Source organism: Anomalospiza imberbis, chromosome 7, assembly GCF_031753505.1.
Source record: "Anomalospiza imberbis isolate Cuckoo-Finch-1a 21T00152 chromosome 7, ASM3175350v1, whole genome shotgun sequence".
Classification (NCBI taxonomy): Eukaryota; Metazoa; Chordata; class Aves; order Passeriformes; family Viduidae; genus Anomalospiza; species Anomalospiza imberbis.
The window spans coordinates 16,080,685-16,098,102 of record NC_089687.1 but is presented as its reverse complement, the minus strand read 5'-3'; the positions used below and the strand labels follow the sequence as shown (position 1 = coordinate 16,098,102).

The 17,418-nt window shown below is 61.6% G+C and overlaps 1 protein-coding gene across 8 annotated transcripts in view; it reads right to left on the bottom strand.

Annotated features, from left to right (window-relative positions):
- The window catches only part of SPEG (striated muscle enriched protein kinase), a 38,961-nt gene that overhangs the window by 7,721 nt on the left and 13,822 nt on the right, over window positions 1-17,418 (bottom strand). For 4 of the 8 annotated variants that reach the window (XM_068195611.1, XM_068195615.1, XM_068195619.1 and 1 more), the window contains 26 exons: window positions 14,984-16,503; window positions 13,883-14,026; window positions 12,943-13,125; window positions 11,012-11,250; window positions 10,669-10,757; window positions 10,293-10,474; window positions 7,929-8,189; window positions 6,490-6,648; window positions 6,159-6,348; window positions 5,778-6,007; window positions 5,480-5,599; window positions 4,975-5,079; window positions 4,657-4,863; window positions 4,408-4,531; window positions 3,837-4,009; window positions 2,967-3,079; window positions 2,614-2,782; window positions 2,437-2,530; window positions 1,879-2,079; window positions 1,670-1,730; window positions 1,392-1,469; window positions 1,060-1,232; window positions 928-954; window positions 461-613; window positions 213-255; window positions 50-118 (listed from right to left, as the gene is read on the bottom strand). In XM_068195611.1, coding sequence (XP_068051712.1) covers window positions 50-118; window positions 213-255; window positions 461-613; window positions 928-954; window positions 1,060-1,232; window positions 1,392-1,469; window positions 1,670-1,730; window positions 1,879-2,079; window positions 2,437-2,530; window positions 2,614-2,782; window positions 2,967-3,079; window positions 3,837-4,009; window positions 4,408-4,531; window positions 4,657-4,863; window positions 4,975-5,079; window positions 5,480-5,599; window positions 5,778-6,007; window positions 6,159-6,348; window positions 6,490-6,648; window positions 7,929-8,189; window positions 10,293-10,474; window positions 10,669-10,757; window positions 11,012-11,250; window positions 12,943-13,125; window positions 13,883-14,026; window positions 14,984-16,503 — 5,107 coding nt within the window. The remainder of the gene's footprint in view (window positions 1-49; window positions 119-212; window positions 256-460; window positions 614-927; window positions 955-1,059; window positions 1,233-1,391; window positions 1,470-1,669; window positions 1,731-1,878; window positions 2,080-2,436; window positions 2,531-2,613; window positions 2,783-2,966; window positions 3,080-3,836; window positions 4,010-4,407; window positions 4,532-4,656; window positions 4,864-4,974; window positions 5,080-5,479; window positions 5,600-5,777; window positions 6,008-6,158; window positions 6,349-6,489; window positions 6,649-7,928; window positions 8,190-10,292; window positions 10,475-10,668; window positions 10,758-11,011; window positions 11,251-12,942; window positions 13,126-13,882; window positions 14,027-14,983; window positions 16,504-17,418) is intronic. The other 4 variants (XM_068195613.1, XM_068195616.1, XM_068195614.1 and 1 more) reach the window with 2 other exon arrangements.

Below are 17,418 nucleotides of genomic sequence, written 5' to 3'. Positions count from 1 at the left end.
CCAAGACACAATCCCACCTGCCCCCTCCCTCCCCAGCCCCTAACTTCACCTGCCATTTCCGACGGGAGATGAAGAGCTTGAGGTGGTCGGTGCTGATGACCTTCCCCTTCGCCAGTGTCTGTGGGGTGAGGGAACAACGGTGTCCCTTGGAGCCTGCAGCAGGCTCAGGGAACCCCGTGGCCTCTTGGCATTGGTTCCGAGCACAGGCTCACCTTGAACCATGGATGCTCCAGGGTCTGTTCTGCATTGGGTCTCCTGTGAACCAACACCATTGGGTGAGAACCACCCAGGCTCAGAGGCTTTGGTCAGAGGGAAAATGGCAGGAGAGTCTGGCTGCCCATGGTGCACTCCAGCAGAGCCATGTAGCTAGCCTTGCCCTTGGACACCCTGATGCCCTTGGACACCCCACCCTCCCTGAGCACAAAGTTCATGCTGAAGGGGCAGGGGCTGCAGTACTCACAGCTTGTCATTAACCAGCACTTTGATGACAAAGCCCTTGGCTTCCCTGGTGAGCCCCTGGAACATCCTCTCCTCAAAGGCCACATTGTAGTTGCGGATGTTCATCAGCGTTGTCTTGTCATTCTCTCCCACAAAGGGGGAGATCCCTGTCAGGCTGCCAAGGAGGAGACACTGTCACTGGGCCATGGGGCCATGAAAAACAGGATGGAAAATACAGAGAACTGGGGACAGGACCCCACACCCCATCTCTGGGGTCACTGGGACATGGGAAACAGCATGGCAAGTATAGCAGGCTGAGGACAGGACCTCAGACCTCAGCCCTGGTGCCATGGGGAGGGCAGAGGTAGAAGCAGCTGGAAGGGAGGCTGAGTCTGTAAGGAGTCACGTGCATGGTCACAGTCTCAGCTCTGGAACTGGTGAGGGAATGGAAGGGGTGTCCCTCATGTGAAGACACACCAGGGCACTTACCAGAGGTATGCGATAACCCCCACAGGCCTGCAGAGAGGAGAGCACAGTTACTGCACATCACAAGCCCTCCAGGGTGCCCTGTCTCTCCTGGCATAGCAGGGAGCCCACCGACCACCCAAAGGCCACCCTTACCAGATGTCAGTGACGCTGGAGACAGGGGTCTGGTTGACAATCTCAGGGCCCACGAACTCAGGGGTGCCATACTTGCAGTACTGTGGCTCCTCAGACGTCAGCTCCTGCGCGTTGCCGAAGTCACAGATCCGGATCTGCTCACTGCTCAAATCTGCCATCAGGAGGTTTTCTGGCTACAGGATAGTGCAGAGCAAAGGGGAGCTTGGCAGGAGGCAGGGGCTTTCCCCAGGGAATGAATGTTCCCTGTCAGCAGGACCACTCCCCACCCAGTGCACCAGGAGCCCTTCACTGGAGGCAGCGGGCAGGAGGAGTCTGTAAAGACTCTCACTCACTTTAATGTCCAGGTGCAGGACACTGTGCTGGTGCAGGTAGCAGATCCCTTCCAGGATCTGCCGCATGTACGACCGGACCTGCAAGAGATGGAGTGAGGAGAGTGGGCAGCCTGAACATGAGTCAGCCACACACTGGCCCTGTGCAGAGGACAGTGTGGGCTGTGGCCCCCTTAGTAGCCTGATGCAATGAGCACTACACATCTCTAGACTGGGACAGACACCACTGTCCCCAGGATCCCTCCCTTCCACATCACTTTGCTCCCACAGCGTTCACTCACCTCCGATTCACACACTGAGGGCTTCCTCACCATCCTGTCCAGCAGCTCTTCTTCAGAGCAGCTGGGCCCCAGTCAAGGAGCATAGAAATTCCATGCTCCATTGTGCCCCACACCCAGCACCTCTGCACCCACTCTGCCCACCTGTTCCCCGCAAAAGCCTCCCCTCCTCCTCTGTGCTATGCACCCATGGAGCAGTGCCCAGAGGATACAGCTCCATGACCATGATGACGGCATTCTTCTTCTCAAAGGCATCATGGAAGAAGACAATGCGCTCGTGGTCCAGCTGAGAGAGAATGTGCAGCTCCCGCCGCGCCGACTGCTTGGCCTTGGTCCTCCCAGGGATGAACTTGGCGGCAAAGTCCAGCCGGGAGCTCTTCTCTGTCACCCTCCGCAGATAGGAGAAAGCCCCCCTGCAATTCAGCAGTAGGGGTAAGGGAGGATAAAAAGGTGCATGAGCAGGAGACCTCCCCCTTCCCTGAGCAGCTGGCACAGGCACCCACTCTGCAGGGAGCTGCTTGCAGCCTCAGCTGCCTCTGTTATCATGCACTGGTCAAAGAGCCCCCAAGCCTGGCTTTTCTCTGACCATGCCAGGTCCCCACCCTAAGCTGGCACAGGAACGTCCACTAACAGCTGAGAGGAGCCCCAGCACCCCAGGATCTGGCATATAATGGAGCTTAGTCCCCTACATCGGAGCCCCAGGGTGCAGCCTAGCTCTAGTACCCCAGTCCCTGCAGTGCCCAGGATGCCCCATCATGCCAGCCACCTACCTCCCGATCTCCTCGTGCACATCATAGTAGTCGGTCAGGCGTCGTGCCTTGTGCAGCGCATCCTCCTCCATGGCGGCATCAGCAGTGGGCTGGGCTGGAAGAAGGAAAGGCGCTGGCAAGGGGCAAGCCAGACATCCAGGCTCTACGGTCAGGGGCTGGGGAGCCAGTCAGCCATACCTGCCCGCACCACCAGCTCTGCTTTGCAGGAGACCTCCCCAGCCAGATTCTTGGCTGTGCAGGTGTAGACGCCACTATCAGGCTCGGCAGCACCCAGCACCACCAGCGAGCACTCATTGTCCTCATATACGAAGCTCAGGTGGCTGCTCTCCTCCAGCAGGTCCCCATCCTGGGGGTGGCAGGGGTATTGGGGGCGTCCTGTCCCATCCCTGACCAACTCCCACCACCCTTTCTCCATGGGTAGGGCATGGGACACATCCTTGATCACCAGTGCAGCAGCCCCGGTGAGGCAGTGAAGTGTGCGGGTCTGGTGGGAATAAGGCTCAGGAAGGGGTTTGGGGCTCCCAGCCCACCTTGTACCACATGATGTCTGGCAGCGGTTTCCCCTCCACCACCACAGCGAATCGTGGCGTCTCCCCTTCCTGGGCATCGATGTCCTCCATGATGGACTCAAAGCGTGGTGCCTCTGCCAAGAGAGGGGGCATGGGGCACCATGGGGCAGTGCCAGCCCCCTGCCAGTGGCACAGAGTGTACAACTGTGAGGCGCTGCAAGTAGGGGTAGGGGCATGCAGTGACATGGGGCAGTGCCACTCCAATGCACATGGAAGTGGGACACCTCTCCAGGGCAAACCACTGATGGCATGTGTCTGCGCAGTACCCCACTGGAGTGGGGCACTGTGGGGCAGTGCCATTCACAGCACACAGGCATGGAGCACTGCGGTAATGCATCTTACATTACATATGGATGTGGGTACTATGGGGCATTGTGGAGGTGTCCCTTATGGTTCTTGGCTATAGGGCACTGGGAGCAGTGCCTCCCAATCACACTCAGGGATGGGCCACCCTGCAGCAGTGCCACCCACAGTATCCATGGCCAAGGGACACCATGAGGCACTGCCTCCCCATGTACACAGTTATGGGACACCTCTGCCCAGGTCAGACATGGGTATGGGACACCGGGCAAAAGTCCCAATGCATGGTTCATGGTTTATCATCCCCACGATTGCCACCTTACAGATCGGCATCGCCACAATGTATGAGCGTGAAGGACTGAGGAGCAGCGTCATGCTGTGAGGCAATGCCCCCGTGGCACATGGGCATGGGGCACTATGGGGCAATGCCACCCTCCAGAGCAATGTCCCTCCCCAGCATATGGGCTTGGAGCACCACAGGGTGCCACCCCCCAGCAGACAGACACGGCCTCCCAGTGCAGGGGCACCTACCTGCGAGGCGGAGGCGGAGGGTGCAGTGGGCAGTGCCGTGGCGGTTGCTCACCTCACAGGCCAGCAGCCCCCCAGCCCCCCGGCCCACACGCAGCAGCTGCAGGCAGTGCTGGTCGTCGTCTGGCATCATCATCTCACACGTGCCCTCCAGTTCCCCCAGCACCTGCCCACCCCTGCAAGCACAGCAGCTGTCACATCACAGCTTCACAGGCAGGACCACTGCCCCATTGATAGATCCAACCCCACAGCCCCAGGACCACCTCCTTTCCCACAGTCAGTTCCCACCCTGCAGCCCCCACAAAGCACTCACATCCCATTGCTAGTTCTGCCTCCTCAATGGCTTTTGCCCCTTAATACCCTACAGATAGCACCCACAACCCCCCGCCCCCCCACAACTCTTCAGAGCCCTGGACATCATCCTTGTGTGCACACCCAGACCAGCCCCAGGGAAGGAGCCCCCCCCACACACAGACACATTGGGCTGCATGGAGAGGTGGAAGTCCTTCTCTATGCATCCTGTGGGGTGATTCTAGGCACGGGGCAGACAACAAGGCAGAGTGCCATATTCTACCTCTTCCAGGTGACGGTGGCCTCCACATGGTTGATGGTGATGGTGATGGAGGCTGGTTGGCCTTCTACCACATACACCACATCTGGCTTGTCCAGGATGACTGGGGCTTCCTCCAGGTAGGGACCTGCCAAATGCATTTTCACCAACCCCTGCCCCCTCCATGCTACCCAGCTTTGGGCAGCTTACCACCCAACAAGGGACAGAGACCTCTACCCAAGCTACCCACGCCCTCCCAACTGCCCTTCTCACCCCGGTCCAGGAGCTGCACGGGCCCCACAGGTGGGGAGGGCTTGCTGTTGCTCTTGGGAGTGGCAGTGATGACACGAAAGAGGTACTGGGCACCCTTGGTCAGCCTGTGTACTGTGTAGGTGGTGTCCTGCACACCGGTCACCAGCACCACCCACTGCATCGTGCCCAGCACTTGCATTTGCACCACATAGGTCACCGAGTTAGGGTCTGAAAGGGGAGAGGGTCAGTGCAGAGCCCCTGGCATGGAGCTATACCATGCACCCCATCGTGGCATTGCCCACCCCCTGCCATCTTTCTGCCCATACCCTGCCCCCTTACCTATGGCAGCGTCCAGCCACTTGGGCTTGTTCCAGGTCAGCGTGATGGCTCTGCCAGTCACTGAGGCCACAGTGGGGGGCCCATCTGGGGGGGTTGGCACCACATCTGCATGAGGAGGTAGGCAGGGATGTAAGCATAGCCACTGCCCCAGCTTATCAGGGCATCTGCCTCACGCTCTGGGAGATACTGGCTGAGGGGATGGATGAGACCAGTAATTCTTTCTGGTTTCCTGGTGGGGGGCTCAGCCTGCCAGCCCCTGTGGGACTGGCACTGCCAGTAAGCTTCATGCAGGACCTAGTGGTCCAGGGATGGCTCCTGACCACACAAGATAAGAACTGCACTTCTGGCCCTACGTTTAGGTTGGATTAGAGACCTCCTGAAGTCCCCTCCAACCTAAACTGCCCTGTGATCCTATTCCCCTAGGACCTCACGAAAATCAGGGTCACAGCCTGGCAGGGTGGCTGTGATTGGCCACACATCCCAGGTGGTGTCTGCTGCTGCTTACCAGTGACATAGAGGTGTGCATAGCACGTGGCCTTCCCCACTTTGTTGGCAATGACACTTTTGTAGACACCAGCATGTGCGTGGCTGACGGCCGTGAATACCAGACGATGGATATCTTTATCTGGTGGAGAACAGGGGGACACAGGTAAGACCCTACCAGCTAAGCAACACAGAGCTCCCCTTCCTGCCTCATGGGGTGTAAAGGTCTGGGGGGTGATGCCTCCTCCAAGAGTGTTCCCCTTTCTCCCACCCCATGTAGAGGGACCCCAGGGGGTGGGGAAGGCAACCAGGAGTCCTACATTGCATCATCTTGCGGTCATCAGTGCTGTCAATTCGGGAGCCATTGTGGTACCAGGTGATGGAGGGGTAGGGCATCCCGGCCACCTGGCACTCCAGCACGGCCTCCTTCGACTCCACCACGTCCAGGTTGTGCAGTGGCTTCAGGAAATCAGGCATGGTGAAGCACTCTGTCTCTGTCTCCACCTGCTCTGGCTCCTCCGGAATGGATGGCATCTTCTCCAGCTTAGAGCTGTAAGAGCCCACACATGCTCATCATGTGAGTATGGTGCAGTGCCCACAGCTCAGCCCCAGCCCTAGGCTTTGCATAAGCCTGTTGTATACCAAGTCCCAGAGGGGAGCAAGCAGGGGGAAGCAGATTCCAGTGACCATCCAACTCTTACATCTGGGAGGCTGCAGATGACCGCGGCTCCTCCACATAGAGCTCGGCAGAGCACTCCACATGGCCATGGGTGTTCCTGGCGGTTGCCTTGTACTGCCCTTCATCTTCACTGCCCACGTGCACAATGACCAGTGAGTGCAGCCCTCCATCCTGCTGAATCCTCACGTTCTCCCCCTCCTGCACTGGCAAGCCTGTGCAGAAACATACACCACCATCAGCAGCAGCATCCCCTCCAGTCCCAGCCAGGTGCAGCCTTTGGGTGCAGCCCCCAAGGAGATGAGGAGATGTCTCCCTGCAGGGCCCTGGGCAAGCTCTCTGAGCTTGGGGGTTACCAAAGTGAGTCCAGGTAACCGTCGGAGGGGGTGTCCCACTGATCATGCAGACAAAACGTGCTGTCCGCCCTTCCACCACGTCCACATCCTCCAACTTGCGCGTGAAGAGCGGCTGCACAGAGGGCTGCACCGTCAGTCGGGCACTGCAGGTCAGCTCATCTGCGAGGAGAGCAGGCACTGGTGAGCCCCCACAGCACATACCTGTGCAGGGCAGGAGGCAGCCCAGAAACCAGTGTGGCTGTGGGTGAGCATACCCCATACATGGTGTGGGTTGAGCCCAGATGTGTGGGGTTCCAGGCTCTGTCCCTGTGCAGGGCAGGGGGGCACAAATGTGTGCAAGGTCCCCATGCCCACGGCTGGGGCTCTGATGGCAGCAGGCACCTCTTTCCTTTCTGCACAGCAGTACAGGTGCCAGCAGCAAGGTGGGATGAGAGGATGCCCTGTCCTCCCCATAGGGCAGGAGATCACAGCTGGCCTATCCCCTTGGGGATGGGAGAGCAATGCTTAAGCAGGTAGTGCCAGCACATGCAGCATCCAAGGAGCAGCATGGGGACATGAGCAGGCTCAGTGCTCCAGGTGAGGGGATTTCTAGCAGGGACCACTTTGCAATGATGGTGTTGTCACCCACCCTGGGTAAGGATGAGCCACACCGTTTTCAGGCACACCCTCACCTGCCTGAGGGTGAGTTTGCTCAAACTGTTGCTACCTTCAAAGCCCCACGGGAATACAGTCTCCTTCATGGAGGATTGCACAGGCACCAACCATAGGGTGCAGGGAATGCTGCTTCTTCCTGCTACGTCCCCCCCAAACCCTGCTGCCTAGGTGGGCAGCAGAGTGGACTCTGTGTGGGCCAGAGCTGTGAGCAGCATGCAGAGGCACAGGTGTGTCTGAGCCATGGGACAGAGGCCCATGCAATTCTTGCTGAGCTGCTGTCAGTGATGGTTTGGTGGGAGAGGTTGGGAAGCCCTGACTCCCTACCCATTTCCCCACCACCTCCCAAGCCAGCAGAGACACATCAGTACTGGAGCAGGATGCCCAGAAGCTCTGAAGCCAGGGGACAGAGACAGCTGGACTCCAGGCCTGCATCCACCTGGTGCAGCCATGGAACAAATGCATCTTCCCATGTTTCAGGGAGCCACATGCATGCTGGCAGAGGAGCTGAGTGGAGTGGGGTTGGACAGAGCTGCAGGTCTCAGGGTACCAGAGTCAAAGAACTGATGCACACCAGGTTTCCCTGAGAAATCTTCCCAGCGCCTGGGGCACCACCCACTCCCTATCCCTCTGTCTCCCTGTACACCTGTATCTCCAGCACTCACAGCTACATCCCTGGGAACAAGAGCCCTGAGCCCAAGGTGGGGGGCGGGGGGGTCTTTCCATCCCGCTAGGGTCAAGCCCTGAGTGGGAACCCCCCCTGGGGGAGCTGCATGCCCACCACTTACCTTTGGCAGTGCTGAGCTTGCAGGTGTAGATTCCGCTGTCATCTTCATGCACAGAGGTGAGCAACAGCTTGCACTTGCGCCCATCAAAATGCATCTTGCATTTGAGCAGTGCAGGCTGGAGCAGCCGGCCCCGGGACAGCCAGTCTACGTCCATGTCTGGCGGGCCGGCCACTACGCACTCAAAGACCGCCAGCTCCCCCGCCCCGACCACCAAGTCCTGCAGGGGAACCACGATGGCCAGGGACTGGCACTCGGGGCGAGCTGCCCGGGGAGCGGGGAGAGAGAGAAAGAAAGAGAGAGACGCATCTCAGCAACTGAAAAGCAACCATGAGAGGTAGCAGGGATGGAGTGGGAGTACATGCAGGGCAGTGGTTCATGCAGGGAGGGGGCCTGGTGCAGCGGGCAGGGAGTGCAGCAGGGAAGGGTGGGATGGGAGGCAAGATGTGGAAAGCAGAGCTGAGCAGGGAGGGGGCTGAGGGTGAGGGGAGGTGTCCGTGCCAGGAACACACCACACAGCGCTTTACCAAACAGATTTTATTAGAGCTACAAAAAAAAAAGGGTCACGGCCTCGCAGCCCGCCCCCCCATCAAGCCCCCTCCCTGGGAAGAAGAGACCCACAGCCAGGGGATGCTCCTGAGGGACCCAAGCCCTGGGGCTACAAGGGATGTGTCTTGGTGGCCAAGCTGGCACCTGAGTGGCCACCGTGAAGCCAAAGGGGCCAATGATCTCCCTCCCCACTGCACCTCGCGCAGGGTGTTCCCCTGTGGGGTCCCTGGGGTCTCCTGTCTCCCGTGCTCCAAGGTGACTGTCACAGAGCTGCCACTGCACTGCAGCTCCTTCCCTACAGCCCTGGCCGGCACGGCGGCAACTGTGGGCTCAGCTCCCTGCTCCCTTTCCCTGGGCAGCAAGAGAGAGGCAGCAGAACACACAGACAGGGACAAACGGATGGAGCAAGAGACAAGACAGCATCATATGAGCACCCTGGCCCGGCTGAGGGGGCGCCTGCTGCTCCCCTGCTGCTTCCCCCACCCCGCCTCAGTCACGCATGCCCCGGCTATCTGGCGAGCCCCGGCCCGCAGTCGAGGGCCCGCGCGTCCCCGCGGTGTGTCCAGGACGAGGCGGCGGATGGAGAAGGAGGTAATAACACAAGGTGAGGTCCACTGCCTAAGAGGTGTCCAACTAAGAGCCCCGCAGCCGCGGCTCTGAGAGATGCACCCCCTTATCGTACTCCCCCTGCGTACAGACAAAAACCGCAGTCAGCAAGCAGAAGGGTTAGTGCAGCAGCCACGGGACCGGACACACATACCAGCGCCAGCACGAGGGGTGCGAGTGGGCAACGAGGCACGGAGCCATCTGCTGAACCCCCCCAAGAAGGGCTGGGGTTAGGCCATCACCCCTGCAGCCCAGCTCCTGCCCGTCGTGGGACACTGGGATGGCTTCCGCTCCCACCCCCGTGCCGCCGTGCTTTGCTGTAGGCTGGGAGCATAATCCCGGCAGCGTACAAGCGGTGCAGCCAAGGCCGGGGTGGGATCGGCACAGCTTAGGGGGGCTCAGGCAGCCATCAGCAGGGAGGGCTGGGGGGAGCAGGGCACACACAGCAAAGGGCAAAAGGAGGGAGGCAGCATCACTCATCCCCACAGGCCCCTTCCCCGGCCTTGGGGATACCAGGCAGAGCCTGGCTATCAGTCCTAACTCCCCCCTCACCCCCTCAAAACTGCACACATACTTTGGGGTCCTAGAAGGACCACAGCAGGGCTGGGGAGCTATAGCAAGGAAAGGGGAGTGGACAGTGAAGTCCCATGCTTATGGGACATTGCTGGAAATGGGCAGGGAGGGACCCCCTGCAAGTTGCCCTGTGCCTGGCACAGAGCTTGCAGGTAGCCTGGGGCAAGGAGGGAGCAAGCTGCAGGGCATGAGGACATGTTCCCTACAGAGCCCCCAAGGCCAAAAGCCCTTCCTGGTCAGCCAGGAGCAGCACTTCGCCCCGTAAGTGTGTGTGGGGGGGGGGGGGTGGGGGGGGTGGGTACGTGGAGTGAAGCTGGACTTTGAGAAGCAGTTGGGTCTGGGTCAGATCAGTGGGGCTCTGGATCAGCAGGCAACAGGTGGGACCCAGGGCTGCACATCTGGATGAGACAGCAAGGCAGACTGCCTTCTGCTGCAGGGCCAGCTCTGCGGACAGCCCCAGGCACGCAGCTCCACTCTCCTGCTCCCCGCCTGCGCCACCACCGGGGGATCTGGCTTGTCTCTTCTTATGTCCCACCACCAAGTGGAGGGCCTGCAGTGGTCCCTTCCCCACAGCTCATGCAGGGCACTAGAGCCAGCTGGCCTCTCAGGTTCTTGGGTGACATACTCAGGGAATTTTACCTCTGACCTCCAGCTTGGCCTCGCACTGCTTGGTGCCATACTCATTGACGGCCTTGCAGGTGTAGAAGCCGGTGTCAGTGTGCTCCGCCGCCAGGATGTGCAGCGTGAAGAGCCCCCGCACTCCCTCTGCCTCCTCCACGTGGTGCCGGCGGCCATACTTCACTGGCTGCCTGTTTCTCAGCCTGCTCCAGACAGAGGCAGAGCATCATGGCTCTGCACACCCATCCTGGCTGTCCCCAAAAAAAACCTTCTCCAACACTCTCTGCTCAGGATCAGAGCTCCATGCAACCATCCCCCAATGGAGAGGTCACTGTGCCTGTCCCCTCCTTCCCTCCTTTTCTGCCCAGATGTGACCCCAGAGAGCAGCAGGACTCACCAGTAAATGATGGGCTTGGGCTCCCCATGGACGCGAACGCTCATGCTAACATCCTGCCCCTCCAGCACTGACTGGTCCGACAAGGATACCTGAGGAAAGAGGGGTCAGAGAGCAGCAAGCACCGTCTGCACACAGGACCATGCACCCCCACCACTGCACCCAGGGCTGTCTGTCCCCTATCCCAACAGGAGTACCAGGGAAGCTGGTGGGGTGGAGGCTGCCCAGACATCAGATCAAGGGCTAGGAAAACCTGACCCAGCGCCTTCTGGCACCCGAGGCCCACGGTACCGCATTTACAGGGCACTGTACCCCTCTACCAGTCCTGGGGGATTTCCTATCTCACCTCAAAGGTGGGTGAAGCCTTGAAGGTGGTCTCAGGGGAGCCGCGGGCAGCCCCATGCTCTGCTCTTGGCTGCAGCTTCATGGCCGGTCGGTGTTGGGGGGTGCCGGACTCGGGGAACTCTTCCAATGGGCTCAGGTACTCCTCGTCCGATGTGATGGGGCTGGCCTGGCCAACGGTGGGGGGCAAGTTCCCATGCCGCTCCACAGCGGGTGCTAGCACAGAAGAGGCTGGATAAGGAGCTGGCAGCAACTGGAGCTGGACAGGCGGGTTAGGGTACCCCTTTCCAGTACCCTGCATTACAGGGGTGGACACCCACCCCGCGGCACATCCCGGCTTGGCAATGGCCGGCAGCGAAGGGGTGCGTGGCCGCGCCGGGGGAGGGGGTGAGCAGCACGCCGCGGGATGATAAGGGGACGCGATATTCCGCAAGGCGACAGCAGGGCTCAAGTGGCTCTTACGCATCAGCCCGCGCTCCCATCCTTAAGCCGCCCGGATTCCCGGGATGGCTGTCCCTGCCCGGGCCGGCACGGCTGAAGGTGACATTGGCAGCTGCGCTCCCCGCTGCAGCCCGCCCGCCCGCTGGTCCGCGCCATCGGGGGCCGGACTGGGGGACTCGCGGGCTGCGGGATACAGGGGCCGGCGGGGGACGGGATGGGGAGCGGCGACCGGCACGGGGGACTGACGGAGCCCAGTCGCCACCATGGGGGTGCTGGCCCCCTCTGGCCGGCCGCCGGAGCGCTCTCAACCTCCCTGCCCTGCGCTGGGGATGGCAGGCGGCCTTCCCGGTACCGGGCAACGGCTGTGTCCCCGCGCCTCCGTGATTCCCGCGGGCAGCTTCCAGCGGAGAGCTGGGAGCCTGAGCCCGACTTCCCCTGTCCGCACCCTCCCCCCCCCCCCCCCGCCCCCGAAGCACCCCGCACTCACCGGGGCCACGGCAGCCCCGCGAGCCGACCCGCGCCACACCGCCGAACCGCCCTCGGTGCCGGTGGCGCTGCCGGTGCCGGGCGCCCCCAGCTCGCAGCGCCGTCGGCCCGCTGAGCCCTCCCCGTCCCAGCGCCGGCCGGCCCCCGGGGCTGGGCCAGCAGCGCGGGGGAGGGCCCGCGGCGGGTCGGGGACTGCCGGGGCCCTTCCCGATCCCCCACCGCTGTGCCCGGCTGGCCCTGCCCGGCCGCGGCTGCCCCTGGGTGTACAGTCCTAACCACGGGTGTACAGTCCTAACCCAGCCTAACCACGGAGCGGGGAAGTTTTGGGTCCTTCCAGCTCTCGGGGCAGCTCTGAGCCTCTGCCTGCCGCCCAGAGACACTCTCTTGGAACGGGGAGGGCTTTGGGGCTGCAGCGGACTGGGTATCCCGGCCAACGGCGGGGGGTGAAGTGGGGTTCTCCCCCGCTAGCAGCTTGGTGGGCAGGAAGGGTGACCCCACAGCTAATAGTTTGTGGGGCGGGGGTCTCTCTGCGGCTGGCAGAGTGGAGCGCAGGGACATACCCACAATTTGCGGGTTGGGGAGTAGGCTGGGCTATCCCCACGGCTCACATCTCACATGCTGGAGGTAGGAGTACCCACATGGTCTGCAGGCTCAGGGCAGGGGTACCCACATGGTCTGCGGGGTTGTAGAGCAGGCTGATGTACTCCCATGTCTAGCGGGACACAGGACAGGTGTGGGGGCCGGACACTGGGCTACTTGCTGGGCGCAAGGGGATGCTCACAGCCTGACCCCGCTCCCCCCACGGTAGGATCTTTCCATGGCTGCCGGGAGCACGTCAGCTGCTTTGGTTCAGACAGAGCCTTGTAGGGTAAGGAAGCCGGTTTCTTCCCAGTGACAGCAGCGGCAGAGCTGGCAGCCAGCCTGCCGCGGCGCCAGCCCTCGCTCCCTCCCTGTCTGCCTCCCTCCTTCCCTCCCGGCGTCCCTCCATCCGCCGGCCGCGGTACTCACCGGGCCGCACGCTGAGGATGGCACTGCAGCAGGTGGCCCCCACCTCGTTGGCCGCGGTGACAGTGTACAGCCCGGCGTCGGCCACCCGGGCACTACGCACCAGCAGCGTGTGGCGCTCGCCCTCCGCCTTGATGGGCCGCGTCGTGCTGCTCCGCAGTGGGACCCCGTCCTTCCTCCAGGACACTGCCGGCAGAGGCGGGGGTCACGCGTGGGCAGGACAGTCTGAGCTTTCCCGGGCTCTGCGCAGGGTCCCGGAGAGGCCAGGCGCTCCTTTCCCTGGCCTGAGGACCCATTTGCTATGGGGAGCAGCCCCGGGATCCCACGGCCCTCTGACGGAGAGACCGTGGCTGGTCCCTATCCGCTTCCTGACATCCTCCTGCCCTCCAGTGGAGGCTGGAAGAGGGAATTAAAGCGGCTTGGCTTCTGCCTGGCTTTGGCGACTGGCACCGACCCTGCCTGCCCAGCTGCCCCCGCACACGTCCTGGATACAGCGTGCCCGGAGGCCATCAGCCCGAAGCTTCTGGCCCCGGGAAACCACCTGAGCTGCCCCAACAGCAGCCCAGAGCATTAGAGAATCATAGAATGGTTTGGGTTGGAAGACACCCTGATGATCATCTAGTTTCAACACCACCTCCCCCGGCATGGGCAGGGACGCCACCCACTAGATCAGGTTGCATCACCCGTCCCTGCCCGCGCAGCGTTCAGTAGCCCTTCTCCCACTTTCCCAACAGTCCTGCCCAGCACTGGGGGTCAGCAGGCACCCTGTCCTCTGCACCCTGTCCTGGCAGGCAGGGTGCTCCCAGGGTGGGCACATCACCTCCCCTGAGATACCCAGCTCAGTGCTGGGTGTCCCACTCACGCCGCACAGGTGGGACATGGATATGCAGAGAGTCCCTCTGCCATGCTCGTGCCCCTGACACCCCGCTCCAGGGCGGCTCACCTTCTGGCTGGGGGTTGGCTGTGACAATGCACTTGAGCAGCACCTCTGCCCCCACGACAACTGCCATATCCTGGATGGGGATCTCAAAGATGGGGGCTTCCAGGGGGTCTTCACCCGCTGAGACATAGGAGTCATCTGAGGACTCTGCACAGGGAGAGATGGGCCCCATGGCTGTCAGCAGGGTGAAGTGAGTGGGTCCTGTGCCATGCTGGGCTGCATGCAGGCAGAGCATGGGTCTCCCAACCCACTGCTCAACCACACCCTCTCTGGGGCATTAGCAGGTACTCGGGCCATGCAGTGGATGAAAAGGCCACATCAGGATCCACCATGGCACAGAGCAGGCAGTGGGGACAAGACAGGGGACCAGGAAGGGGCAGGAAGCATACAGCTTGTTGTACATCCCTATAGGGCATAAGAAATGAGGTGAGTGGGTGTGGAAGAAGGACGGTCCTATATCCTGCTGCACCCCCCACCCTGAACTTCTCCTAATACCTCATGGGATGGTGGCTGCTGCACCCCAATACATCAGCAAGCACCTCCCAGCTCCCTCCCCTCTCATGGCCCCAGCATATGAACAAAAGTCCTGGGGCTGTGCCAGGAGCCTCAGACATATGGGCCTGGCACTTCTCTGGCTAGAGCAGAGCCTAAAAGCTCCCAGCACAGGTATAGTCTGGTCTAACTGCTGCATGCTGGGATGGGCAGGATACCTCTCACCCAGCCAAGCCACCTTCCCCTGGGGAAGCTTGGGCTGCATGCCCTGCCTGGACCACTGACCATGGCCCAGACAGGTCAAGTTGCAGTGGGTGCCCTGTGCCCTAGACCAGGGCTCTATGCCACAAGTCAGTACGCTGTCTTTCCTGTGCCAGACAAGAGGTATGGAGAAGATAGCAAGTGTTGTAACCTCAAGGCCCAGCAAACTGGCAGCCACGCTGGTCTGTCTTATGGCACTGCTTGGTGCCAACTACCCCAGCCTCCAGAGTCATGTCCCTCCACCCCTGGGCTCCCCACGCCTCTCAGGGGCAGGATGGAGGTCCCCCAACCCACTCGGGGGCTGGTCAGACCAGCTCTGTGCCTCAGGAGGGCAGAAAGCCATGCCCCTACCTAGCTCTGGAGAAGTGGGCCTGGCTCGGCGTCCCTTCCCCTTGCTCCGTGTGCTCCTGCCTTCTTGAGCCATCCGGCCACTCTCTTTCTTCTCTGACACTTTCATCTGCCTTCTCTCCACCTCCCTGCCCACACCATGCTGTCCTGCCCAGCTTCGTTCCAGACGAGCTTCCTGCTCCATCCCCGGCTTTGCCCAAGGCAGGAACCGCACTTCTGTGGGTGTCTCTGGCCGCCGGTACAGTCCGTGGGGCACAGCCAGTCGGGCAGCCAGAGCTTCGCTCACTGCCCCCAGGCCACGGGCAGGGCCTCCATCTGGGTACAGACTGGCTTCGGCGGGACCCGCCTGCGAGAGGACCACCCTTCCCTGCGGGCTGGCTTGTGCCAATGGCCACTGCTCCTTCTTCTTCACTTCCCCAGTGCCTTCTTGCTGTAGACCCTTCCTGGCACCTGCATCCTCCACTGAGCTGGGCTGTCCAGCCGCCCCACCCCCCCCCACTGGGTCTCTCTTCCTGCGCTGCCCCCCTGGCGGTGGCTCCCCGTCTGGTCCCACCAACAGCACACTGGAAAGTGCCAGGTGCTGGATAACGTGTGTGCTCTCTGCTGGCGGGCAGGTCTTGGGTGGCAGTGCCTTGCGTCCGCCGGCGCCCTGAGAGGAAGAGGTGCGGGGGGCACGGGGTGCTGGGGGCTCGCTGCTCGCTGGGGGTGAGGGTGCCGGGGGCAACCCGGCTTTGCACAGCTCCTGGGAGCGCCGCAGCTGCTGCTTGGAGACTGTCCGCTTGATGCGGGTCAGCTCCTCTGCAAATTTGTGCTCGATGGCATAGACACGATTGGCGAACTTGCCCCGCTCGTCAAAGGATGCGGCTTTCTGCCGGAAGGCCAAACGCCGGCACGCTGCCGTGCTGCCCGGCTCCCAGCGGCCACCTTCCCGCAGGTCCTCCCGCGAGCCACCTGGAGTGCTGGCACGGCGCATGCCAGTGCCAGGCTGGTCAAAGGAGCGCGTCTTGCGCAGCGGCAGGTTGGAGCGTGCGGGAAAGGGACTGTCCTGCTCCAGGCTCCTCTGCCGCTCCTCAAAGTACTGCAGCCTTTCAAAGATCCTGGAGCCAGCACGCACCAGCTTGGGGGATGCCCGGACGGAGATGCGGCCGGAGGTGTCACTCATGGGTGTCTGCGGACGGGACTCCTGTGTGCTACCCTGTGAGTACCCAGAGGACTTGGGTTTCTTGATCTTCTCCTCGTACTCCTCAGGAACGATGTCCTGGTACTCTAGTGGCACTGAGGACTTCTTGCGAGGGGTCACGGGTGTGAAGGAGGGGACACCAGGGCCACGGGCAGCAGGCTGCGATACGATGCCAGTGGGCGGTTGCGGACATGTGCCAGCACGAGGAGATGGTGAGCGGACGATGGGTGGCTTGGCAGTCAGCGGCAGAGCAGCGGGGGATCTTGGGGGCTCTGCACCAGGCTTTGGAGAGACAGAGCCTCTGTGGAGGTCATCTCTCCGGTAGCCTCCCTGGGGGATGCTGCTGCAAGGGCAGAGACAGAGGAGCATGGCTTAGAGACCACCCTTGTAACTGCTTGGCTGCATCCCAGCTTCCAGCCTGCACCACAGTGCCCAATGGGGCATGGCAAACGGGTCAAACAGTCAGGGCAGCCTTGTCACTGTGGAGACTCAAGGGGTCCCAGCAAGGACACCTAGTCACCCCAAGACCACTGGGAGCTGGCTGGGTTAGGTGAGAGTCTTGGGCTACTGGACCCCTTGCCCAGGGGTACTCATGTGGAGCAGCAGGGTGATGCTGGGATACCCAATGAGTCCCCTCCCCAGGGTCACCATGCAGACAGGACCAGGGGCTGTGGGGGTGCCCCAGTTTGCTGGGATGTCCTGGTGGGCTGAGGCAGTGCAGCCTGGCCAGAAGGGGTCCCCAAGGCTGCAAGCCCTGCCTGTGCACATGCTGTTGTGGGCACATCTTCCTATCCCACTGCCCCCAGAGGGGCTCAGCAAACACAGAGTGGAAATCATAAGGTGGAGATGAGGTTCTGGTGGAAGAAGCAGCCTTAAACAAAGAAAAAAAAAAAAAAAAAGAGCAAGATGGAGGTCAAAGGAGCAGGCCTGCAGGTATGGGAACCAAAGGCAGCAGGGAGGGACGGGGGCTCTGAGCACATCAGCAGGATCTGGGGAGGCAGCATGTCCCTGGACCCTGCTGCCACCCCTGTACTGTGGGAAGACACTTGCCAGTGTGTGTCCCAGGCTACTGTGTGCCTCCAGTTCACCACACAGTGGGCTGCACAGAGCACCATGGTGGGGTGGAACAGGAAAATACCCATGGTATAATCTGCAGGTGGGATACTGCAGCTGAAGCAGTGGCATAGGGGATACACCCAGCCTCAACCTGGCCACAGCAGAAAGGGACCCCACTCTACATCACCCCCAGGCTGCATGG